Source organism: Halichoeres trimaculatus, unplaced genomic scaffold, assembly GCF_033239565.1.
Source record: "Halichoeres trimaculatus isolate MK-OKI-2021-1 unplaced genomic scaffold, fHalTri1.1 fHalTri1_scaffold_4, whole genome shotgun sequence".
Lineage (NCBI taxonomy): Eukaryota > Metazoa > Chordata > Actinopteri > Labriformes > Labridae > Halichoeres > Halichoeres trimaculatus.
The window spans coordinates 10,857,716-10,884,097 of NW_027437182.1; the positions used below are offsets into that span (position 1 = coordinate 10,857,716).

Consider the following 26,382-nt stretch of genomic DNA (forward strand, 5'->3'; position numbering starts at 1 on the left):
GGGAGGGGGTTCGGGGGTATTTGCTCTAATGGACCGATCAGGTCAGACTTGCTCCTGATTGGTCAAAAAAGGGACTCGCTGATGTCGGCAAACCCCGGAAATTCCAAACAGCTCGTTTTGGGTCAGGATTTTACATTCACAGCCTCACTAAGTACAGGTTTTGTCATTAAATATCACATTATGTGGGCTGGGAGGAAAGCCAAAGACCCTCAAATTTAACCAAAAGACTTAATAAAGTGATTTTTGCATAATATGGGACCTTTGAAAAGAATTATGAGATCTGTGGTACATGCTGATTAAATTGGCTCTAAAAACTAACAAAACATAAGAAAACTTAAAGTTTGTTTTGTGTTTTTCTTCAGGTGAGCAGTGGTCAAAGTTCTCTGCTGGGCGATCCTCCCAAAGAAGTCAGACTGCCCTCCAATCCTTATCTGAACCTGGCCAGTGTGATGCCAGGGGTCGTTTTGCAAGGTAAGCAACCAAACATAGTACATTTGGCCAAAAATGACCAATGCATTTTACTCTGTTGTACATTAAAAATAGATAATGTATTAAAAGGAGAACACTTGATTGGATAGTGTTAAATAAACATGGCTGTTGACTTCTGGTTTTTTTGGTTCTGTTATTAACCAATAACCTGAGTAAATCGGCATGACTCTCCTAAGAGAAACACGGCTCTAATATTGCTCTCTACTGGGTTTGGAGTTAGCTCTGCCAAGCTTGCACAGTGGCTCCATCATAGATATTAACCACCCTTTGACTTCTGCATATTTTGTGTGATAATGGCGACACATTAAAACAAATTTCATGTGTGTTGATTGTGATGGACCAATGCAGCATCATGTCTAACTGTGAGGGAGAATATTTAACAATATCCGAAGACTTAAAAAATAAAGATTTAGAAAGCGTTTGAGCAAAGCTACTGTAGTTATAATACTGGTATAAGAAACAGGTATTTGCTTTCTGAACCATTCTTGCTGATGATAAACTGCAAGAATCCTGTCTAAATATGCTAAAAAGTTCTTTAGATTTTCAGGTAAGCTGTTGCCCCTCAAGAAATGGTTTCACCCAAAACCTCTGTAAAATGCCGACTTGTTGTTCACACTTAATTGCTTGAATATAAATTACACACAAGACTCATTGTCTTATAAGTGAGCTTTTCTGATGCTGGCAGGAAGATTTTCTGTTTATCCGGGGTGTTAAACACCCACAGTTTCTTCACAAAAGTACTAAATATGCTGTGTCTGTTTCACACTATGTCCTCTTAATCTATGCAAAACTCCTTCACTGACTGACAGGCTGAGGGTTGTTGGAGAGGTTTTTAGAATAGAGCTCTTATTAAGAAGAAATGTACAGATGGTTTAGAGGTGATTTTCAAGGGTGGATTCCTGCAGGTTTTAAAATGTTTACGGCTTTGGAGTTTGAACAGTGTTTTTCTTCCTGGTTTCCTTGATGCTGCCCAGGGTCGGTTGGGGGTAAAGCACAGGGAGCACAGCCTGGCTCAGGTGTATACGGCGCCTCAGTTCCACCTGTCGTCTCTCAAGGCTCTGGCTCCTTCCCCCACAGCGGTGCAGCTACAACTACAGCCCCATACACCACTGATACCTCCACTGACTACAGCCAATACAACCAGGCCTATACACAGGTACAGCAGCCTTACACACTCATATTAGCAGTTGTCAGATGCAACAGCTATCAAGCTTTTCATGATATCTGAGAGAAAAATGTCTGCTGTGTGAGTACTTTGAACTGTATTCGAGGTTGTTCCCCTTCTAATGTGAAAGAAAGAGAGAGATTGAGAGTGATGCTGGCTGATTGATGGGTGGATGCTTAATAAGCCAAGGGATGCGTGCAGCACTGACAGAGTGAGCTGTAAATGTTGGAGGCAGGAGGTGTAAGAAATGAGATGGGTGTGGATATTTGGACAGACAGAATGAGACCGGATTTGGCAGATAGCGCTGTGTCTTTCCATCTGTCCCTGCTCCTTCCTCTCTCAACACTTCCCTCTAAACAGGCATCCTTCCTCCTCTCTGTTTATCTTTAATTCTTTCTTTTCTACGTTTCTCTCTCATCGTTATTCCTCCCCCAGCACTGAGTGACATATCTGATATTTGCAGCAGGATACAAACCCAATTTTAAATGTTAATTACAACCTTCTCATCCAAACTAATGAATCATGATTAGATTACTAACAAAACGATCGGTTTAATTTGTCTGAGAAGAGGAGACGATGTAGAGGAAAGGGGGAGCTGCTTGGAGAAGAAAATATGATGAATGAGTGACAGAGAAGGAGAAAGAGAGACAGAAATAAAAAAGGAGGCAAAATCTGCAGAGACAAGAAAATTACTGAGCAAACATCGATCCGTCTGCTCCAGCTGATGTGTGTGTGTGGGGGTGTGTGTTTGTGTGTCACAGGAGGCCATGCAGCAGTGGTACCAGCACTACCAAGCAGCACAAGCTCACACATATACGACTGCTGCTACACAGGACAGCACATCCACAGACTACAGCAAGGAGCATACACAGGTAAGTCGTCTTTAATCAGGGAGTGTATTAATGAATCCAACCTAACATTGTGGTGTTGCAGGTTGGTTTGTCATTGAAAGAAAAGTTTTCACTACTCTTAATGTTTCAACCTTAACAAAACAGAGTGATAAATGGGGAAGAAACTCAAGATTGCACCTTTCAGCCTTTTCAGTCTTTCCTGACTTCATCAGACATTTAAACTGTCAGTTTTTAGTTTTTCATCAGACTATTTTGGCCATTTGTGCTGACATTAAATTTGGATGTTAACATGAAAATACAGTGAGAACTTTGATTAATGAATATACACACATAATGTGTTTCATAACCTTGTGTATTCCAGCCTCCCCCAGTGACAACCTACGGGGATTACAGCTCCTACATGCAGGCAGTCACTCAGTACTACTCCCAGCCTGCTACAGCTACCCAGGCCTACGCCAGCAAGGTACATCCAGCAACCAAAACTTAAATCTTTACTGCCTCCACCAAGGAGGTTATGTTTTTGGGAGAGTTTGTCTGTTTGTCTGTGAACAACATAACGCAAAACGTAACAAACAGATCTTAATGAAATTTTCAGAAAATGTTCAAAATAGGATAAGGAAAAAGTGATGAAATTTTGGAAGTGATCCGAAACACTGTCTGGATCCAGGACTTTTTTAAAAGATTATTTGTCATTGTGAGATAGGGCCGTTTTCACCATATGTGTATATAATGGTCACGATAAATGGTCGGATCGCTTTGCAAAACAATACAAGACAAGGTCACCATATTTTCTGACAGATATAAAAGTATGATCCAGATCCTGGCAATATTCTGGATACTAAGATCTGGAATATGAAATATGTACTGGGTCATCATAATTTTCAACACCTTCAGGTAACAAATTATCGTACAAACCTGCATCTAACACCAAATTGTAGCAGACAGTCTGCTGAAAGGGAGTATAACATTAGAGAAGAACTAAAGTGTTGTGTGACAATCACAATGTGCTTGGCGGAGATCTGCGCTCTGAGTGCTTTTCTAGTTTCGTTATGTGACTTTCTTGTAATTTGACATCCTGGTTTGGTTTTACTGTGACCTTGGAAAGAGGGAAAAGTGAAACAAAGCCCATAAATATCACACATCAAGGGAGAAATCCAATTTAGAAAAGGAGACGGGCACTTTTTTGATTTGTGGTCTTCCAAAGTTAAAAAAAGACAGAAAAAAATATATATATATATTTGTAACTTTTTTGACTACATGGGGAGCAACCCCTTGGACCAATAGAAAAACTAAGAGCTTACCTCAAAGTAACATAAAGTTAAAAACTTCTGCTCTCCATAAAGCAGCCAGCTTCAGCAGTGAAAAATAAGCCACACCCAAGTGTAAAAAAATGAAATCCTTCGAGATTCTTGCTGCCCTAAGACCATAAATCACACCAAGCAACAAAAGCCAACTTTACATCATTAATAAACATGTACACATGCAATCAGGAGCACAGTTGAGCAGACTGACAGGTGGGTGTCCTGTAGCTGTTGGCATGGAGCCTCAAAGCCCACAGCATTTCCAACATGGCCACAACTGATGATTTGCTTCAAAACTCCATATCGCAAGTAGACAGATGATGTCATTGAGACTTTGTCCATATTTCTACAAAGTGTATGGTCTCCATGATTGTAGTGTTGGTTGAGAAATGGAAAGCTCTAGAGCATGATTTCATGGGTTCTGGATGTAAGACCTTTAAGATCTGTACAACAGCAGACAGGAGGTTGACTGACAACCATCTGTAGACACCCACTGTATTTCTTATTGCCACTAGGGGGCAGAAAGGTTTAGATAAAAGAGAAAACAAAAATATAAAAATTGATACCAACTAATTGATTTTCCACCTGTGGTAAACTGTGTGTGTTTGTATCTTCTCCAGGAAGTCGACGTGTGTAAGCCTCTCGGAGTGTCTCTGCACCCGGTCAGTAACGGAACCGCCCCTCCGCCGGCCGTCCTTCCAGCTGCTGCCGTGCTCCCAGCCTACAGCACCCTGCCTTTAATGCCCGGCTTCCTCGGGGCGCCACACCCTGCGGCTGCCACGCCAAATCCAGTCACACACGCACACACTGCCGCCACCGACTGGAACACTTACTACTACGTGAGTAGGGATGTGGACTTTCAGAGAGAAGATTGAAACACTTTTCTGTGATTGAAACCAGGGAGAACTCCTCATTGACCTCTTTTCGATGTTTTTCATTTGAGAGCGGAGGCTTCGAGTGAGCACGCTCAGCTCAGGTGACAAAACCCAAACATTTCATTTTGGAGATAACTACTGTCTTGTTCCTCCTCTTACCTTTGATGTCAGTGGGCAGTATCAGTTGTTTACAGTGGAGAGCTGAGGTCTTCAGCTTTTAGGCTTTAAGAAATTAATCTGAAATAGAACTGGATGAATTTATCTGTGAAAGGACAAAACAATAAAGCAGATATGAGAGCAGGATACTGTGTCACAGCTTGGTGTTGTATTTCTCTCAGGAAGAGACAGTGTGTGATGATGTGAGCAGACAGGATCCAGACGCCTCAGCTAAGCCTGTTCTTCGGAAAGATTTACATTTGTTTGTGCAGACAGCCTCTGTGGTCCTTCTTAAAGGAGACCTTTAGACTAGTAGACATTAAACACACGTGGATGAAAGATGTTTTTGTTTTTTTTTCAAAACTGTTCATTGTTTTCTTTTTCCATTTTAAATCTGTCTTTCATACGCAAACCTACACAACACATAAAATAAACTCAGCAGGAACTTGTGTAAGTTGAATTCTGATCGGCCAAAACCAAGGGGCAACATCTGGTAAAAATGAAGCCTATGCAGAAGTGCTAAAAGTTGCTGTGCATTGGGAAGGCTGGCTACGGAACACCCAGAAGTCACATATACACCCAGTCATAAAAAAAACAGATTTTTACTGCATTAAAAAACATATTTACAGCCTGGTTCACTATCGGCACACACTGTACAGTGAGTGTTTTTTTTTTCTAACTCAGTGGTTTAGAGTTATTAAGTTATTTGGATTGTTTGATTGACCAATCAGAGACACAGTTCAGATCATGTGACTGAAGGGTGTGTTCAAAAGGAAACTCACAGCCAGCGTCATATCAAATGTGGCTGCATCTGCAGATTGGCTTTAAGTATTTCAGGTACTTTTCTAAAGTTTGTCTTCATATCTTCCTGTTAACACTGTGGCAAAACACTAGTTTACAACAGCATTAGAAAACAGCATGGAGAATATTTTGGTTATGACTTTAAATTAATTTGAGGAGCAAAATAAATCGCCTACATCACCCCAGTTTTAGTGTCCCAACATCAGCTACGTGTTTTTTTTTTATCATGTTTAAGGCACAACATGGATTCTATCCGTCTTATGTTTTTGAGCTTTTATCCCTCTGTGAGCCACGACTCAGTCTAAGATCCTCTGATGGTACTCCACTGGGACTACACTGAAAAATAAAGGTGACAGGGTTTTAGATGTCCAAGCCCAAAACTCTGGAACAGCCAGGGGAAATCAGACGCTCCAAGTCGGTCCTATGTTTCATCTCACAAATCAAGACACACTTTTATACTCATGATGCTTTTATTCTGTGATTTTGTTGTCTTTTTTAATTTTTTTGTGGGGCTTTTATTCTTTTTTAAGACAGGAAAGTAATAGTAGAAACAGGGTGATAGTAGGGAATGAGATGCAGAAAAGATGCAGCAGGTTGGACTCAATGGTTTGCCTCTTGAGGTGCAAAACTGAGACATTTTGGCCATTCTGGCGCCCGAATTTTATTCTAATTTTTAAGGTTTTACCACACTACTTATCTTTTCTGCTTTTACTGTCTCTTTTCATAGTTCTTGAGAAGCACTCTTACCTGTAATGGAGCTGAAAAAAAGTTGATAAATACACAGTTGACCAGTGTTAACTGTCTTTTACAAAATCCTGCCAAAGTTTTAAAGTGGAGTGGAAACTTTTTCTGGGTGAGGATGAGATAGCTGCTTTCATCAATGCTGTTTTAGGAGCAGTGACAGTAAAAACATACAGCAAAAGAAAAGAGGTATTTTATCTTTTATCAAGTTTATTCATTATATTAGAAAAAATGCAAAATGAAGAAAATCCATGGTGATTTTATTTTGGTGATCACTTCCTTCTTTCTTCTTCACAGAACCAGACCAGGGGCCATAAGAGAGAGTACCCTCAGTTGGCCGTACAGGAAGTGGCGTCTACAGATGGAGCCTACATTGGGCAGCACTCTCAAGGCCTTGGAGGGCAGTACGCCGACTACTTTAAGAGGAAGAGGCTCTAGTAAGAACCAAACCACCTTAAAGCATAAAGCTTATGGAGGGAGGCGCACACGCAGCGTCTGCTGGATGTCACAGCTCCCTCTAGTGGCCTTTCTGTGGTGGCCATGTTGCATCCCTGAAGTAGGTAATTAGTTTAATAGATTTTAGGGTTGCAGATGGCTCAAGTGAAAGTAAGCCATAGTGCTCTTTGATCCTGGCACTTATTTGCACACACACACACACACACTCACACAGATACACACACTCGGACACGGTGTTGCTTTTGTCCTGTTCAAGCCTTAACTCTTAAACTTCAACTGTCGTTCCTCAGTGTGTCGACTGTACTCAGCTTCTATTAACTTGTACATTTTTTCTAATATGATGTGAACTCAAATATCCTGTATCTGTTCGTTTGAGCTGCTTTTGTATTTGCAGCCAGGCGACCCGTGTGTCTACCTGCCTGCCTGCTAAAACTGTCTCAGTACCTGTGTTCTGGTCAGGTGTCGCCCTCTCTGTCACCTTTTTAAAAAACGAGATGTGTCTGTTGTTTCCTCCTATCAGTCAGTCCAACTGACATCTGTTTGTTCCCGCTTCAGCGTCTTTCCTCCTCTCCTTTTATCGCCCAGGTTCCTCTATTGTATCTCCCCTGTGGAGAAAACAGTACGTGTGTGTGAGTGTGGGTGTTTGGTGTGTGTGTGTGTGGGTGTGTGTGTTTTAAATGCATGTTTATATGCTTTCTCTGTAGGAAGTGTCAGCCATTTCAATCCCAAGGTTTGGGAGCACATCAGGAAAACAAAAAAAGGGCCTGAACCATTTAAAGCCCTTTATTGTGGTGACTTACAATAGCTTCCCGTAATGAATGGACCTTTGTGAGGAGCGAGACATTAAAAGGCTGGTGTAAATACAGTGTGTAATACAGAATATATAAAGCCATGCGTATCAGACAATATCACATATAATGGACGTTTCACAGCTCTTTTGTGAGCCATTGTACTAAATGAATGAAAGGAAAACATTTACTAAGTGTCTGATTTTTTGTCAATCTATACTGTTATATATTTGTAATATAATATTAATAATAATAATATTCCAAGGCAATTCAAGACATTTATTAATATTGAAGCAGATTGTGTTGACTTTAATGTGTTTTTCTTGTTTGGTTTTGAACTTTTAAGCCAAATATTGGGGCACAGTGCTTTCTCTTCTTTTCTCTTCTGTCTAATTTGACACTTTTGGGTGTTTTGGGGAAGATTTGTCAGACCTGTAACCGGAGCTTTACTTCCATTTCTAGATGCCATTAAACCGTACGGGTTTAGGCTGTGAAACTGTGACCTGAAGTTATACTGAATAAAAACAAAGAGGCTTTTAGAGGTCAGAGTTAGTACAACCAAAGTGGCAAAGAGTGAGAAACCTGTGCTAGGTTCAACAGGAGATGAAAAATATTCTTTAGCTACCAGTTGTGGCTAGTTTTCTCCAGAAACGCTTGTTTGGGGAGGCTTCGTGATATTTAAACATGGCAAAAAAAATACAGATTTAGGTTTTTTCCTCCTTCTGGATTCTAACTGAAAAAGTAGTGACTCTTATGTAACCATGTGCTGCGTATGAGCAGAACTATCAGTAAGGATTGATATGAGAAGTTTGTTTTTAATAAACAATTTGTTACGTTAGTGTAAAAAAAAGGAAAAATCAAAAACAAAATCTCAACCAGGACAAATTCTTAAAACATCTTGTTTAGTTCACAACCCCCAAAAGTCAGTAACGTAAACTTACAGTGAAGGAAATGGAAATGTTGAAAAGCTGAATCAGAGAATGCTAAATGCTTAAAATTGAACATTTCTCAGAATCATTGCAGGCCTGCTGCAAAAATTGGGTTCATGGTATGAAATTTTGATTCAATCTTAGAAGAGATAAAACATAAAGTACTTTTCTTCTTCTATGCTGAAGTCATGCTACTGTAACATGCATCATGCATGTTTCTTTTCTTAACGGTGCTGGTCGAGTTAAACCGCACCCTCACTTTTGTTTTTTTAAGACGAAGCAGAAAAGTTTTGCAGAGCTGATTTTTTTAAAGCTGCTTTTTTTAAGGAACAGTGAAATGATTGTTTATTCCATAAAAAGATGTATTCTTTTTTTGTTATTGTTGTGATCCAGCTTAGAGCAAAGGAGCTAATAATACATGTTATAAAGATTTATCTAGTGTTTATTACAAAGGAGAGGGCTTGGTATTTTAATATTACAGCTTGGACGCAAGTTTTGTCTAAGCAAACGGCAATAACTAAGGCTCCTGTCACTGTAGAAAGATGAATGTAAAATGTTTATTTTCTAGTGTAAATTGTTTTGCCTTTCACCCCGCGTTATTTACTCTTACGTTAGAGCTCAAACACATAAAGCTTTTTTAGAATTATTAATACTTTTGTTCTTATCACAGCTGTATCTGAGTTTCTGTCTCTATAACTTGCGTCACGAATGCAGCCATGCTCACACACTGTGAAATGCAATAGAAGAAGCGATCAGATAAAACGAACACACACAAGTTGAGTCTCGAGTTTATGACAGATAGTGTACGGTGCAGACTCAATAACAGAGAGATAAGTGTGTATTCTTCTTATTACTAACAAAACAGGAGAACTTAAAACTTAAGGCAATACATACATCAGTGCTGTACACACCGACACACACTTTATGTTCCCATTACATCTTCATTGACTCTGTTATTGTCTGCTCTCAGTGATGTGTTTGTCATGTCATGTACATTTAACAAGGGTAATTTAATTTGCTTCGTGGTGCGTTTGGTTGAAAAAGAAAGCATCTGTTCACCTGTGTCTCTTTGCTCTCACCTCCACCTCGGTGTCTGAAATGTCTCGCTGTGTCTGTTCATTCTGCAGACTGGGCCTCTGTTTGATGATGTGATCTGCTGAGGCAGCAGACTCTGGACAGCGCTGTCTGTTAGCCTGTCTGTTTTCCAGTACGACTGTCTGACATAATGTATTCATGTGTCAGGCCGGGATTATTTTAGTGATATTCTGTCTGCAGAGTCGGCTTTTTCTCTGCTGTGTCTCACTCACTCTGAGGCCTCTGAATTGTGTCGGTGTCATAAAGTTTGGCGACAGAAATAATTTGAGTATAGATAATTCAGATTCAGGAGAGCCCAGGTAAGGTTCACAGAGAAAGTAATCAAGAGGTTTTTAAAACCGCCAAAAGAATCACTTTAATAGGTTTGAATGGGCTTGAATCACCTGCTGTTTTCAAGGTCTCTTGCACTTCTTTAACTCTTCCCCTTTCACCTTTTTATAACAACTTTTCCTGCTTAAAAGGAAGAAATTTGTCTGATAATTCATCATGACTTCAATTGTCCTTTAATAGTAACTGCTTTTTATCATACTATTTTAATCGTAATGTTGAGTGGTTTAAATTGATTAAAAAAGTAAAAAAAAAATGATAGTTATCTTTTCAGCATAATACCTAACACATCTGCAGGTTAAAATTCAATCTAGTAAAAGTGTAAAACAAAAACATATTCAAGATTTGCTAACATATACTACCTTACTGTTAGCCAAAAAATAACACTTTGCTATCATTTCATGCAACATTATCAATTTTTAATGTAGCTAGGAAGTGTCTAAATGCTACTGAAAATGCTGTTTAAGATAGTATTTGCTTTGTCCAAGCTTACATGACCCTAATGTTTGCTATTATGTGATTTAACAGCACTGAGTTGTAATATTAGCTAAGTAGCCAAGTGCTGATGTTGTCTTTGGTTAGCAATTGGTAGCTTATTTGCTTACATTACAGGTAGTCAAGTGTTGTTGCTAAAAAATCTTTAACAACATCAAACAGTAACAATGGCTTCAAAGCTAAATGCTATTGTTGGATGTTACATAATGTTAATGTTTGCTGATTTTCTGGCTTGCTAACATAAAGTGTTACTGAAGATAGCATTTGCTATATCCTAGCTTACATTACTCTCAGTTATAAATGGGTTGTCTATGCTATCATGTACACTACATTAACAAAACTGGAGTGTAATATTAGCTAGGAGCTAGCTAATATCAATGCTGTCTGTTGTTAGCATTTTGCAACTTCATTGCTTACATTAAAGGTAGCTTAGTGTCTTAGCAAAAAATAATTCTCTAACATATCACACAGTGTCAGCTCAGTAGCTAACTGCTAATGTGAGACATTACATAATTTTAGCATTTGCTTATTTAATTTAATTTAAAGATGTCTGCCTTTTCTGTTGTGCTTTGTAACAAGTAAGGTTTTTAAGAAGTAGGTGGATGCCAACCTAAAATGTTGCTCGAAGTAGCATTGGCTATGTGCCCTAGCTTACATTAAGTAAATTTCTGTCTTTACAGTCATTTCAATCAACAACACCAGAGGGTCATCTTAGCTAGCAGGTAGCTGAACAGTGCTAATGTTGTCTCATGGTAGCATTTGGTCACTTTCTTGCCTAAATTACAGGTAGCTAAGTTTCATTGCTATCAAATCATTTAACAATATTAAACAGTACAGCTTAGGAGCTAAATGCTAATTTAAATTTTGAGTTCCTGAATTAGCATTAAAATCAAATGGTAATGCTCTCTTAAGGTAATGCTCTCTGATTTTAGAGCAAATGGCACCTGACCACATGTTTTTCTGTCATTGTCCATCCAATGGAGGCCAAAGAAAATCAATGCTAGGCTCAGGACAGGTGATTGCTGTCCCCAGCGATTTCTCTGAACTGAGGCTTACAGAAAACACCCAAACACTTTGCTCCTTAAAATTGGGCCCTATTATCTCTCACACCCTGACATGCAGATTGATGAAAGCTTCTATTCCTCATTCCTTCTCACACTGGTTTCCTGGTTTTGCTCCTCCATTATGTCACCAAATTGCAGAAGAGGAGTTGAACTTGTGTTCCCTCCGTGTCTGTTTGGCACCAGTAATTGTAGGCGCTGTAAGTGTGTGTGTCGGTAAAAAAATAAAAATAAAAAACAAGCATGCTGTTGACAGGTAACAGGGAAACAGGCTGAAAGAAAGAGGAATGGGAAAACAACTCCAGCTGCCGTCAGGCGTTCAGCCTGCAGGGATTTCTTTTGTGTTTGTTTGTCTTTTGGCTTTCTCCTCCTGTCTGCTCGCTCAGTGAGGAACGTGGTTATGACTGTCAGGCTCCTGCATGCTGCACACACCTGTAGAGCTCCTACACACACGCACACACACTCAGACATATTACACCATTTCCTTTCTGGTCTGTGTTTGTAAGTCGGGCTCATGAAGACCATTTCTCCCTATCTCCACTCACATGACTGAAATTATTACAGAAACATTATGTTCATGTTTTTTCAGTATGTTGTAGTCTGCACACGCCCAGACTCTTTGTTTAATCTAGTAAAGCTGACAGACAGTAATTCTTCCTCCTTGATTGGCAAATGACTGATAACAACGTAGTGCCAGTAGCTTGGATGGAGCTAGAGACACATGAGGTCACGTTTGTAAACAACGTCACTGTCAATCATTGCCTTCAAGTCTTTAAAAAGGAGTAATAAACAAAATATAACCTCCAAAAAAAGGCAGAAACAGGGGTTTGGATAAATATATATATGACATGTAATTAAATTTGGTGGCAGGTTTTGTGACCTATTCTAAAGCCAATCAGAAGAGGGCACTATAAATCTTTTGACTTCACTTTCATTTTCCATATATTTTTCTGTTTGTTTGTTTTTTTTTTTTTTTTTTTTTTTTTTACCAAACTACATTTAAATGACAAACTAATCTAACTTCATTGTCAACAAATTCCCCCCAAAGCTAAGTGTGGACAAATCCTTTTTGTCAAACATCCAAACTTGACTACCATGACATTATTTCAACATTTTTTCTAGCTCCAAGTTTCTTCACTTACATTAAAGAATCAAGCACTTGCAATCTGCTTAAAGGGAACTGTAGTTTTAGACAAACACTACACAAACTGAAGAAATGAAGAATGATTTTAGTAAAGAAGTATTTTTTGAGTCCTGTATTAAAGGTAAAAGTGGTAAAAAAAAATTATCTGTAAAATGTACACTGTGCTGTGTTGTAAAATTAGATTTCTCTAACAACCTTAAAAAACACCTGTAAAAATGTTTAATTTATTATCTTTTAAATATTTTTTGCATTTCTAGCACTATTTTCTATCAAAGGTCTACTTTAGAAACCTGTAATACTAAAAGTGGAAGCAGAGTGAATTCATTTTAACAGTCTTAAAGCTGCCCTCATGGTTAAAACTGAAGTTGTATTTATTAGAGGATGTTTTCTGGAGTGAGTGAACTGTTGGAGGAAAACTTGTTTCTCTTTTTATTCTTCTGTGCCTCTCTGTGCCACTTACTAGATGTGAAGTCTGTCATGATTGTACACAAAGTTAGCATAGCACAAACTAAGCCTGCTCGGTTAGATGAAAGGACGGATGCTTTTGTTTCATGTCGAAGTTTAAACCTTTTAAAGAGCCAGCTGCAGTGACACATCAGACAGATCAGAATGCAACAACTTCTTATTTTTCTCTGTTTGCAAAAAGAATCAAATCACTGACATGAAAACAGTTTTTCTTGTTTTTATAAAAAGCGTCCATCCGATTAGAGAATCTCTGCAGATGACTCCAGGTTGTTACCAAGATGTATATCTGTTCTTGTGCAAACAGAGCCTCCTTTAAAGCTTCTGTCTGTTGCCATTGTACCAGGTCAGTGGTGAGGCTGGACTTTGCAATATTGAATGACTGTGTGTGTATGTGTGAGAGTGTGAGTGAGTGTGTTGATCAAAAAGCTTTGCAATACTCAAGTATTTCAGATTTTTCTGACCTGTTTTCTGCCTGTAGGTAAACTAGATTTGCTGTGCTTCTTGCTTTGTAAAACATTCTTTGTGGATTTTTTTCTGACCTGAAACAAACTGTAGATTTTGCTAAATTTTATATCACACTGACATTGCTATTGTTTACTGTGAATAAGGTATTTCTAGAGAAATTTGAGCATGCATACTTACAACTGTAATATAAAGGACAAACTGTTTTCAGTAGTTAGTAATATATTGCATTTGGACTGAGGCAGACAGAACACAACAAACATTGATTTTATTTATTTTTTCATTGTGTATTTATGGATACTTTTACCTTCCATAAGTCTTTCTTTTTGTCTTATTTTTTTGAAAAATATATATATTTCTTTTCTCTTATTCTGAGCAGAAGGAATTGTCTTTTACATTCCTAAATAAAATGTGGACTGAAGCGCAAATTTCTCCTTTTGACAGTCTTTTTTTTTCACAGTAAAAGCTTTACAGTTGCATGAAGAACTGACCATTTCTGATGTCATAGCATCACCACAACTGAGCGGAAATTCACAACAACTGCTCACCACTACTGATGGATCGAAAACAGATAAAACCCTCTGCTCAAAGCCTCGAACATACACACAGATAAAATGCACTTTTATAAATTTTCTGGAAGATTAAAAATAAAAAGATACAAATAAAATGCATGTACATAATAAAGGAAATGCCATGTGAAGTCACTGATTTCACCCGTCCTTCCATTTACAGTCAAAACCCTCAAATGACTCTCTTTTCACAAAGATACATTTAGCACATCAACAAGTCTGAGTTTTTGTGGCTTCTGCAGATTTGATTTTCAGGTACACAACGGGGTAGGAGCAAAAAAGTGAAGTGGTGCTGCCCTCAAGTGTCTTTAGCAGGTACTTCTCTCAGTCTCTTACAACCACAAGTTGAACAAGTGCTGTGTGTTTGAAAAACTGTCCATGGTGATTCAAAGAGAATGAAAACATCTGAAAGATAAAAATAAAGAGTAAAAGAAAAGATTTTCTGTTCCTGTGCGGATAGAGCCTGTTTAGATAAAGAATTTGTCTTGGTGCTGGATTTAAATCCAGGCTGGAAAACAAATAAGCAATATCAAGAAATGTGTCTATAAAAGACTCAAAGTAAAGAAACATGCTATAAAACTTCACAGCTGAAGTCTCAAGACTTAATGTTCAGTAAAACCAAAACTGAAATAAAGAAGTTTACCAAAATCTTTTGCATTAAGAAACTAAAAACAAATGTTTAAACTCTTGTCACTCTACAATGCTACAATTTCACTTCTCCTCTCACTTTTGCCCAAAGCGACGTGCAACACAAGCAAGAATTTAGACAGAAGGGAAAAACCTAAGGGAATGCATTCAAATGCTAGAGAAATGCAGTTTGTCATCTTTTGAAAACAAGAAAGGAGAATTACTGCCTGATATCTGCACACCATGAACAGAAAATCCAAATGTTCAGCCCACTCCAGGCTCACTCCTGCGAAAAGAAACTCAAACAGAGAAGTCCAAGAATCACATCTTTAGGATCTGTGTTGATGCCTGTTCCAGCTTCTTCTTCAATATTGTCTTTTTTTGTTGTTGTTTTCGAGACAAATTTTCACAACTTTTGGTCTGGGTGTCCAACAGTTCCTCTCTCTGACTGTTATGTCTGTTAGATACATTTAGAGGTCATTTTTAAGCTACAAGATTAGCCTGAACTGACATCTATAATACTCAAACAATCAAAAATACATCAAAAATATTGGCGCATCAAATAAAAAATGTTAGAATATGGCAGCTAAATAATTGTTGATTAGAAATTAAAGTCTGTATAAGAAAGTTGTGGTAGGTTTGAATGCGAGTATGATGTCTGACCCTCCAGCCCTGTCTCTCAGCACGATGACGCTGCACACACAGACGCTGATCCGGGGACAGACATTGCTGTCGGCTTCACTCTAAGAGCCGCAAATGGACTCAGGCTTTAAAAGTCATTCTGCGGCTGGCGCCTCTGCAGCATGTTGCTCAGATCCCTTATCAATTGCTCGAAGGTGATCCTCTGGTCAGGCATCTGCTCCCAGCACCTGCGCATCAGCTCGTACACCTGTGAGACATAACACATGTTGAACTACAGATGATGGACGACACAAAACATGACCCAGAATGATGGGATGATTTCACACATGCAGTTTGAAAAAATCTTTTTATAAGGCTCCATTTTTAGGAACAGACACAAACAAGGACTGAGTTTGTAAAAACATCTACTCCTGGTTATTGTGATTGATTTCTAGACTATGATTTGATTTTCAATATAAGTTATTATAAGTAGAATTTTTTTTTTTAATGCTCAATGGCAAACAAATGTTACCTGAAGTGGATCAAATATGAGTTAAATTTTAACAAATTTCTGAATTACAAAATAATTCACACTTAAATGAATTTTATATACATTACATTAGAAGGTTAGGGATACTGAAGATTTTAAAGTCGAGGCCAATAAAAAAGGTGTTGCCTCTTATTCTAGCTTTTTAGTCTAAGGCTCTTTATTTTTTTCGAGGGTCAAAATTGAGATTTTGTTCTCAAAATTCAGACTACAATCTCAAAATATTGACCTTTTCTCAGAGTTTCCTCAAACTCTGATTTAATTCCCAAATTCAAACTTTAATCCCCAAATTCAAACTTTAATTTGTTAATCGTGACCTTAAAGACTGGTTTCTTTTAGAGAAAGGCTATTTGTTTTCTTTTTTGGTTTTTCTTAATCCTGTCATTACAGAATTCTTGGATAAAATTCAGAGTCCTGACAGGAGTTTCCTTTTTTAATCACCTTCTGATACAGTTTTCCTGTAACCCTAATCCTCTTCTTTTCCTGCTGTATGAAAACATGAACTTAAAACCAGCTGATGATCCTTGGTAAAAAAAAAAAAAAAAAGCATTTCTTTTGAGTGTATTCCTCTCAACCAACTTAAATCTTATATTTTTAATTTTATGAAATTACCAAGAGTTAGGAGCCCACTATGAATTATCTTTCGAACTTCTGCAGTCTGCTTGATTAGGAAAACACTGATATCTGATTCTGAAATGGAGCCCCTTTTTCTCTGATATTATTTTGTTGGATTGGTTTATAAAAAAAAATAAAAACAAAGGTTCGTACCGCTTCTGAACAGCCCTCCGGGCGTGGCAGCCTCCTCCCTTCTGACAGCAGCTTAACCAACCTGATAACAGTCATCTGACCGTGAGTGTTACCAATCATGCTGAGGTAGAGCTGCGTGGGAGAAGACAACAACAGGTCACAAAATAAACCAGCTGCAGACACGTTTCACCACAACTTCAGAGCAGCATTAGCTTCTCACATGAACTCTTTCTAATATTCACTTAACTTGAGTAAGTGTAAATGACTCGTTTCCTTCCAGCGGTAGTTAAAGGTCAGTCAGGATACTAGTGGCAGTTAAAAGCTGGATGTAAATGATAGATCTCTAATGATGGATTAAGCTCTTAGTGTTGGCACAGGCTTCAGTTTGGACGAAGCTCCTGGTGGAGTCTGTCATCTGCTGCTCTGGCTGAAGACCAACACCATCTGCTGCGTACAAATGACTGTGTGTGTGTGTAATTCTTATTTCTGTTTTAATGGTACCCTGGACACAAATCTGACGTGAAATAACTTTTCAAGCTTTGAAAACATTTCACTAAGGAAGAAGGTTCTTCAAAGTCTGAACTACAGCTCACTGACCGCCATCGGGCTCTTGGAGGAGTCGCAGTATGTGATGAGCTCGTACATCGTCACCCCGAAGGACCAAACATCTGAGGCCAGGTAGAACTTGCAGTGAGTCAGACACTCTGGAGCATACCTGGAAATAAACAGCAGAGAAGGATGATGAAAACTTGTCTGTTTAAACATTACTAAGCTGTGTATTGTAAGTGTTAGTGTTCCTCTGTGTGGGGGGCGTGTCAGTAAACGAGACATCCTCCAAAACACTAACTAAGAAAGCAGCGTGGTTTGTTTACATGGTGTAATTTAACAGAGGCATTTTCTTTGTCTCCTCTGCAGAAACAGAGATGTGAACAGATATAAACTTTTTTTTCTTTTTTTATCTGACAGAAACAGGATTCCTCCCAATTTTTTTTACTAATACAAAATAAATAAATAATAATTTAGCATTTTGGATGATTTCCACTGGACTCACCAGAAAACAGGGCTGTCGTCCTCATCCTTCACGGTGTAATACCCCTCATTGTTCTTGATGCTTTTGGTGAGGCCAAAGTCTCCGATCTTCACCCTCCTCTCGTTCTCCACCAGCACATTACGAGCAGCCAGGTCCCGGTGGATGTAGTTTTTAGATCCCAGATAGTTCATTCCCTTTGAGGTGAGAATAAAAACATCCACTGAGTGATTCAAATATAGACTGAAGATATCATTTAGTGTCTAAAAGCACAGGATCTACCGATACTGATGTGTCTGAACAGTAGCTGAGTTACCTCGCATATCTGGATGGAGTAGCTGAGCAGGGTGTTGAGACTGGTCTTGCTTTTATTTCGGGGCAGATACTCCTTCAGACTGCCCAGAGGAACATACTCCATGATCAGTTTGATGGCCTGACCCCCTGCAGACAGTAAGAAACAAACATGCTGTCAGAAACAGGAGACTGAAGGTACGTCCAGATTAAATTTAAAAAGTACAACAGGTTGGAGGTGACTATTTAAGGTTATTTTAAACAAACTACAGCAACATTGGTATGGAGAACTTCTGTGTGCTGTGGATGGATTATTTTAGTAATCAGGTCTGAGTTATGTGAAGATCTGGTTTTTAAACCACGATCAGAAGGAGCGGCTCACTTTCTGTTCAAACATTGCAGGAAACTCTGGATAGAATCATTAAATCCACATTCCCAGTGCTGTAAATGAGATGACATAATACAGACTCTGTCAACAGGTGGCACCAGAATCCAATCAAAGTGAACATCCTAAAGGAAACTGTATTGATGGATATTTAATTTCTACACTCAGAAAAAAAATTCTGGATTACAAAAAAATTTACACTGATATGAATTTCATACAAATTACATAAGGTTAGGAATACTGAGGATTTTAGCCCTGAGGCCAATAAAAAAAAGTGTTTCCTCTTATTCTAGCTTTTTAGTCAAAGATTCTTTTTATCTATTATTTGGAGGGTCAGAATTTAGATTTTGTTCTCAAACTTCAAACTAAAATCTCAAAATACTGACCTTTTCTTAGAGATTTTTCAAACCCTGATTTAATCCCAAAATTCAAAATTGTATCCCTAAATTTCAACTTCAATTTCTCAGTCTTGACTTTTAAGAATGATTTCTTTTTGGAAAAGGCTATTTGTTTTCTTCTTTGGTTTTCTTAATTCTCCCATTACAGAATTCTTGGATTAAATTCAGAAGTCTTCTTTTTTTAACACCTTCTGATACATTTTTCCTGTAACCGTAATCCTCTTCTTTCCTGCTGTTTGAAAACATCAATAGCATCTCTAAAAAGAACTGTATTGATGGATATTTAATTTCTACATTTCTTGCACCCTGTTTCTATCTCATCTACTATGTCCCTGCAGTTTGGTTGATCTTTAAAGTTGCACCTTTAACTCTGGTCAGGATCCATCCCTTTGCCTGACTTCATGGATCACTTTACTCCAATCTTCTCCAAGGCTAAATGCAAATCATGTCTGGATTACTCAGTTAAATCAGTTCTTTTTTTTCTATTTTTTTTTTTTTAACACAAGGCAAATTTTGATACTATGGAATTCCTTCAAAACTGCTTCAAGTGTTATGACACAACCATCTGTTTTTTATTTTCTTTAAATGGTAATAACCACTATTTTAGCTAAACTTAGTGTCAACAATATCTGAGACTCTGGTCAAACAGCAGGAAGTTAAAAGGGGCCTTTATATGAACTGGGGTAATAATGTGTGTAAGTGTACATCTGGTGGAGTTGATACTCCAGTTAGTGAGACACATGTCTGAAATCTGATCATTAGGCTTAGAGACTGTGATCATAACATTAGCTAGTTAAAGCCTTTAAACGCCAGATTTGAATGTCAAATCAGGCTGCTGAGCCATAAGAGGGAGGGTCTCATGATTGTAAAGTTCCTGGAGTCTGCAAACAATGTGGCACCAAAGGTTTGGACCTGAAGATGTATTCCTACTTAAATGGTCATAGTGACACTGAATGACATATCTGGTGTTATATCTAAGTAAATACTCCCTCCGTCTTACCTTCTTCTTGGCAAATGCCCTTGTACTTGACAATGTTTTCGTGGTACAGTCCTTTGAGGATGTTGATCTCACAGGAGAGGTTGGTGCTCTGCTCCACTCTGTTCTCTGGTTTTAGTGACTTCACAGCCACCAGCTCGCCTGTTTTATCTCCTCGAGGATCATAGCGGCACAGCTCCACCCTTCCAAAGTGGCCCTGAATGAGGAACATGTAAGAAGTGTGTTTATTTATGTGGATCATTTGGATCATTTACTGTCAATGCACAGGTGATTCTTCTCAGCATGTCTCTAACCTAAGCTCTGAATCTGGTTTTGCTCACTCCGTCTATAGATAAGATGAGGGTCTTTGAATTCTTAGCACTCATTTTGGTGTCATGTGATTTATCATAATATGGTTGCATTTTCTTTGCACTATGCTGGTTTGATGCATAAGATAGAAGCCCACTTGAGATGTAACAGACCTATTACAGAATATTAGCCACAGAGCACAGTAACTCATTTATTATTCAGGACCAATTTTTGCTTCTTAGCTCTCAAAAAAAAAAAAAAAATCAACACAACAGCACAAAGAGTTTACCTCTCCCAGATCTCTGATTTTTTTGAGGAACCTCTTCTCAAACACAGTCGGGTCCACCTCTGGTGTTTGGTTGGGTTTGATTGACGGGTCTGTTGGATGACAAAAGACATGAAAAACACAATAGTTTTAATGCGTCACACACAGTAGAATCAAGCTTTCATCATAGGAAGTTGAATGTGGTTTTCAGTTTCAACAAATTCACTAGAATTTGCTCTGGTTACATAACTGTTTGCTCGCTCTGGTTTCCACACAAACAGCATCGTCTGTCGATGTTTTATTTAAGAGAAGACTATTCTACAACACACAATCTGTGATGATGAAAAGAGTTTTTTAACTCAAATATTTGATTCATTTTTAATCTCCTGAAGTGCATTTTTGCATATCTATATTTTAGGATGTCTTGGCACTAAATTGAAGAAAGTGAACTGTTTGCAGTATCTAAGTGTGACCAGCAGGTGGGAGAAGAGAGTCTCATTTTGTAGCCATGGGGCCCTTCAGAGGGGGAGATCAGTGTGAATGCACCCAGTGAACTTCCTCATGAACATCACAGTTGAGTAAACAACTCTCCCTTTTTGCACTGCTTACCAGGCTGCAGCTAGGTGAGAAACACGACATGCAAAACATTCAGATCAGATCACAACCGTCAATAACCGCCTTGATTTTTTTCACCTGCACCTTTTAGCCTGTTCTTTAGAGCACAGGTGGTCCAGTGTACTCAAGCTGCAACAACAACATCAGATTTGCATCTTGTCCAATCTCATAAACATGCTGAATAGGATTTTACAAAGCCTGCATCCTCTCATACTTGTTTATGCAACAGGGTCAGATATGTTCCCTTTTTTGGTATAACTCCATACAATACACCTTTCATTGGTTCAGATGCAGCTTGAAGGAAATAAAAACTCTGATTTATTTTGATGCACAACCTCTCCTACCTGTGAATTTCTTCTTCTATGGTTTTTCTTTTATGTTTACTTCATCACATCCCCTTTTGTGTTCATCCCTGTGGTTAAAGTGTTGCCTAATCTCAAATGTGTACTTCTGTTCCCAGTGTTCTGATATGTTTTACTTACTGTTGAGTCTTTATTCAGTCTTAAAATTATGTGAATACTGTTATTTCAATGGTCAGTGAACTAGCTAAAAGTACACAACCAAAACTTTATCTGCGGCAGTGTTTACTGGAGGTTGTCTGTCTGTGTATGTACCACATTGAACAAAGGTGCAGAAACAAAGTGAATCCTCCACATCATCATTTCCAATCACAACACATCGCAGAGACCTACCGGTTTCATAAAGCATGTCAATGTCTCGGACAATAGCCCTGAAGAAAGGCCTCTTCTTGGGGTCGTAGTTCATACAGTTGGTCATCAGCTCTGCCAGCTCTCTGCAGTCTGGGGTGGCCAGTTGGCACTCTGTTTCATAGAACCTCTCCTTCTGCTCAGGACAAAGACAAATATGAGTGAGAAGGTGTGTCCAAACGGTTGGTGCGATTAATAAAGTGAGTAGTCAGAGTATTATATGTGTTTGCTTTTTACCTCCGTGAGTTTCTTGTCTTTCAGTGGAACTTCGCCATCATAACAGATCTCCCACAGGGTGGTACCAAAGCCCCATTTATCTGCTGCAACGCTCAGGGAAGACGCACTCTTCACACACTCAGGAGCGATCCATGGGATACGATGCACACACTCTGCAGACACAAACAGTCACTTTTTAGAAAGTGAAAATGAATTCAGCACAGCAAATTTCAGTTCCTTGTTCAAACAACAAAAACAAAACATGATAGCTGACATACAAAATTTCAGAGAAGGGGCTCAACACTTTTGTCTTGGTTGAAATGTTCATTTTTGTTGTTATAAAGCACTGACCCTCAACGTAGTGATGATGTGGCATAAATGGGAAAGTTTCCTTTATCATGTGTGAGAAGAAGCAAAATCATGAAAATATTAGATAGTGAAATATAACTGAAAAGTGTTCCCATCAAGCTTCAAAGCTTAACATTTTTAAAAAGTTTGGGATAGTGATCAAATTATTACTTAAAGTTTTTTTGCTTCAAATCTTTTCTGTTTTTTTTTTAAAATATTTTTCAGATAAAAAATATCTTGAGCTTAATGAATAATACCAAACTGGCTTGATTGTCTTTATTTTACTTCAGTTGTCATATTACAAAGTTAATTTATTGAACAGCTGCCTTTATCTAAAGATGTAAAAACTGCATATACCACGACCGGATAAATTTAACAAGAGCTCACTGATTCAAGCCAACAGACCCTCAAAGTGTTTCAACACCAGACAGCGACAGTGAAATAAAGCGCTGAATCTAAAAGCTTTGGCATCAGCTTCTTGATACATATTCCTCTGACTGGAAGACAAGCGAACTGATTGGCCGACCTCCATGTTTAGCTTTTTGGCTCTGTAGATCCATAACATCAGATTAGCTGCGTATGTTAGTAAATGGATGCGGCTTCGACTGGAACACAGAATGATTGACTGGAGGGAAAGAGGAGGAGTAAAGAGGAGAACCAGAAAACATGATGGAGACAAAAAAAAAATAAGCAGGAAATTAGTGATTAGAAGTCATTTAGGGCAAAAGCAAGATGAGAAAAAAAGTGAGGACGCAGTGAATGGATTTGAGGTTATGGTAAAGTGATCATCAAGGATTGCTGGGAAAAAGAGGGGGGAGGCGTTCCCAGTGGGTTTCTGAGCACTTTATCCACCATGCGTTCAATCAAATCTATATACAAGGACATGGATGTGTAACGGGAAGACTGATTCTTCTGCAAAGTGCAAGAGACAGACAATGTTAGGAGTTCTGGGAACAAAGAGCGTGGGAGGAGCATCCTCAGGGGTGTGTCGCCATGGATCTCAGCACAGAAACATTTCCAGTTCATCCAGTGGGTTACCCTTAATCTGTCCGTAAAGCCACATTAAGTTATGTGACACAACCTGTTGCTTTGAACAGAAATATGAGACAGCCGTTAGAGGGGAACTGTGCCACCGGAGAAATGTCCTTGTTTTGTTTTCTATCATGTACTCCAGTAAATACAGAAGAAATTACAGTCAGAGGGAGATGAATCCAGGAAAACATGTATTGATCAGGTAAAATGAAGGACTCTTATTTCTGAACAACTGTGCTTGATCAGAGACACTTTTTGTTCACATTTTAAAACTCCTGAGAGGACTTTTTAACTTATTATGAACAGTAGTTTGCAGCCTTAGTATACAAGTTTTTTATTCCTTTTTTTACTTTTCCCTGTTCTAAAGTCCTTTCTCGGATATGCATATAAATACAAGCCAGATAATATAGCTATAAAAGTCGCTTTTTGTTAAAAATACAAACAAAATATCAAAGAAACTGTATACTAGAAAGCACAATAAATAACAAAAGTCTCATTTCTGTTTGTACATCACTGTCAAAACTGTTGGTTTGAAAAACAGCGTGTTGTGGTTGATTTTCATTTTCATCACAAGCTTTAGTTTCACCCTGGAAGAACGACAGTAACAGCCTCCAAATGTCTGAGTTTTTCATGTTCTCCTATTAGTTTCACTTCTATTTACAGCTGGCTGAGGAAGAAAGTGAAAGTTAAAGAGAGATTTTCCATGGTAGCTGTTTAGTAAGCATTTTGGTTTCACTTTTAGTTACTCTGAGAAGGTGTGTGTGTACGTGTGTGTGTTCTTTGTACTCACCCTCTCTTGTGAGCACTGTGATTGGTATTCCTGGGTCACTGAGTTTGATGAAGGGCCCTCCCTCGTCGGCGTCCAGCCCGTCCCTTGCCAGCAGAATGTTTTTAGAACAGACAAAGCCATGGACCAGCTTTTTGTCCTCCTACAAACACGCAGGAAAAAAAATGATCCATCAGTTTGAAATTAAGTGAGAGTGAATGTTAAGATTATGCAGCTAGATTTGAAATACAGTGCAGCTACTCATCCCATACATGCACACAGGACCTGCATGCTTTTGATCCACTATTTTGTATGCGTGTGTGGTGTGTGTGTGGGTTCGTTTACTCACCAAGTAGCTGAGAGCTGATGCCAGCTGCTTGGCCACCTGGAACTTCCACGGTGCGCTCAGTGGGCTCTGCTGTCTCCTCATGAATACATCCAGCGGTCCCAGCTGGACGAACTCTTCAACCATGATATCTGCTCAACAACAAGGGAACAGAAATGTAAGAAGCTACTCCACATCTTCACACACATGACCACACCAAGTTCACTTACTCTCCTGGTGACGGACACACACTCCGTACAGCAGCACAATGTGTTTGTGAGAAACTTGTCTCATCATGCTGGCTGTTTCAAAGAAGGCCTGTCAACAGAGGGGGAAGAAGATTCAGTACACACAATGTCACAGAAACAGACTCTTAAACTGCTGTCCACACACAATTCATGTTTGTGTATCTCACCAAAGATATGTCCCTGTGTCCAGATCCCAGCACCTTGAGGACCACCTGGACTTCCTGAAAGGAAGAGTAGCCGACATCCTCTTCCTCCTCCTCGCTCTTCACCTTCAGCTTGCCTGAGTAGATGTTGGTCCTTGTGCCCAGGCCTAGGTGCTCCTCCTGGTTAATACAGAGCAGAGAAAACACAGAATTACACAACAGATAACATATGCATGACTTTTGTTTTAGCTCATAGCTATTAAAGTCGCTGTGAGCACTATCACCCACTGTTGTAAAGATGTGATGTGACTCTTGCCATTCTTCTTTTAAACTCTACTTTTCTTTGTTCATGACAATGTTTTGCAGGATGTTGCATTGCCACCAAGAAAGTTTAAGTATTTACAGTGGTTCAGGATGGAGAAACAGCTGAACAGTTTGTTTTTTCTCTTATCTGAACTGTTTGAAACATCTTATTTGAGAAGTAGGGATGGGTACCAAATAGCTACTTTTAAAGGTACTGACTGAATTCTGTCAAAAGTACCGGATACCCATTCACGTAAAATTGAAAGGTACCATGTTTGGGTACCTTAACGCATCCTTTTGACTGTGAGAGAGAGAGAGAGGAAGAGTAGGCGATTTTCCATGCTGGACATGAACACAGCATTACAAGGTTATAAACTGGAGAATAAATATGCTAAATTGAAAAAAAAAGAATTTTTATTATTAAACAAATTGGTATTTTTCCACATAAAATACAATTAAGTACTGAAAATCTGAGAGAGATCTGTGTGCACTGTGACTCAATGTGAGCAAAGAAGCTGCAGAGTGAAGAAATATGGGCAAAAAAAACTACTTTGCATGCTGTGAGATTTCTGATACAGAACCAGCTGGTTAATGTAAATAAAGTTCCTCAAGTATGCAAATCTTTCCATGTTTGCATGTTGACTTGACTGCAGTTTGTTTTGAGGCTTTTCTTTGCGTGATATAACAACAAAATGATATTTGTTACTTGAGAAGCATCTTAATAATACATACATCTTAAGTGTGCAGACAACCTTGAGCTACCTTACTGCATCACCGTCAAAGAAAGGAAAGCAGACATGAAGGTGGAGCTGTGTACCTGTTCAATCTCCTCCTTAAGAATGCGATGAAAGCTGAGCTGACTCTCCTGTACAGGTGTCTGAGGCACCGGTGCTCTCTCTTTAGTGACCACCAGCAGGTTGGAAACCTCTGTGGAGAAAAGAGAAACCCATAAACATGGTTAATACTGCAACAGATACTAAGAATCTTTTGAGTGGTGTTGTTTGTTTTAATGTTTGTCAGAGATTAGTCTCAGATTAATCTCAAGCTACTAATCATCAAGCTCTGAGACCTACTTTTTCAAGCCTTAAGTAATTCTAATGAATAATATTTGTTTAATTGTTTTGTTTTCAAGGTAATGTTAAGAAGTATTTAACCTTTGGATGGATTTGAAGAAACTCAGGGCAAAAAACTCAGACAGCGATGTGGTCTCTGCAGTGAAGGTAAACTTAGATGAATTGTCTTGAGCAGAATTAGAGAGTGACACACATTTCAAGAACTCCTGTATGTGTTGAACTTGGAGGCAAGTCTGTGTTACA

The 26,382-nt window shown here is 38.7% G+C and overlaps 2 protein-coding genes across 2 annotated transcripts in view; one reads left to right on the forward strand and one right to left on the reverse strand.

Annotated features, from left to right (window-relative positions):
• Positions 1-12,507, forward strand: part of raver2 (ribonucleoprotein, PTB-binding 2) — a 105,836-nt gene extending 93,329 nt beyond the window's left edge. The window contains exons 12-17 of the mRNA XM_074667967.1: positions 363-471; positions 1,464-1,645; positions 2,416-2,526; positions 2,867-2,968; positions 4,427-4,645; positions 6,677-12,507. Of these exons, the coding sequence (XP_074524068.1) occupies positions 363-471; positions 1,464-1,645; positions 2,416-2,526; positions 2,867-2,968; positions 4,427-4,645; positions 6,677-6,817 (864 nt within the window). The 3' untranslated portion in view covers positions 6,818-12,507. The remainder of the gene's footprint in view (positions 1-362; positions 472-1,463; positions 1,646-2,415; positions 2,527-2,866; positions 2,969-4,426; positions 4,646-6,676) is intronic.
• jak1 (Janus kinase 1) overlaps positions 12,488-26,382 on the reverse strand; it is a 36,524-nt gene continuing 22,629 nt past the window's right edge. Inside the window, exons 12-25 of the mRNA XM_074667966.1 lie at positions 25,884-25,993; positions 24,788-24,943; positions 24,603-24,690; positions 24,397-24,524; positions 24,072-24,210; positions 21,923-22,074; positions 21,671-21,821; positions 20,388-20,476; positions 19,814-20,006; positions 18,056-18,180; positions 17,764-17,936; positions 17,310-17,427; positions 16,734-16,844; positions 12,488-15,686 (exon numbers count right to left, since the gene is read on the reverse strand). Of these exons, the coding sequence (XP_074524067.1) occupies positions 15,567-15,686; positions 16,734-16,844; positions 17,310-17,427; positions 17,764-17,936; positions 18,056-18,180; positions 19,814-20,006; positions 20,388-20,476; positions 21,671-21,821; positions 21,923-22,074; positions 24,072-24,210; positions 24,397-24,524; positions 24,603-24,690; positions 24,788-24,943; positions 25,884-25,993 (1,853 nt within the window). The 3' untranslated portion in view covers positions 12,488-15,566. The remainder of the gene's footprint in view (positions 15,687-16,733; positions 16,845-17,309; positions 17,428-17,763; positions 17,937-18,055; positions 18,181-19,813; positions 20,007-20,387; positions 20,477-21,670; positions 21,822-21,922; positions 22,075-24,071; positions 24,211-24,396; positions 24,525-24,602; positions 24,691-24,787; positions 24,944-25,883; positions 25,994-26,382) is intronic.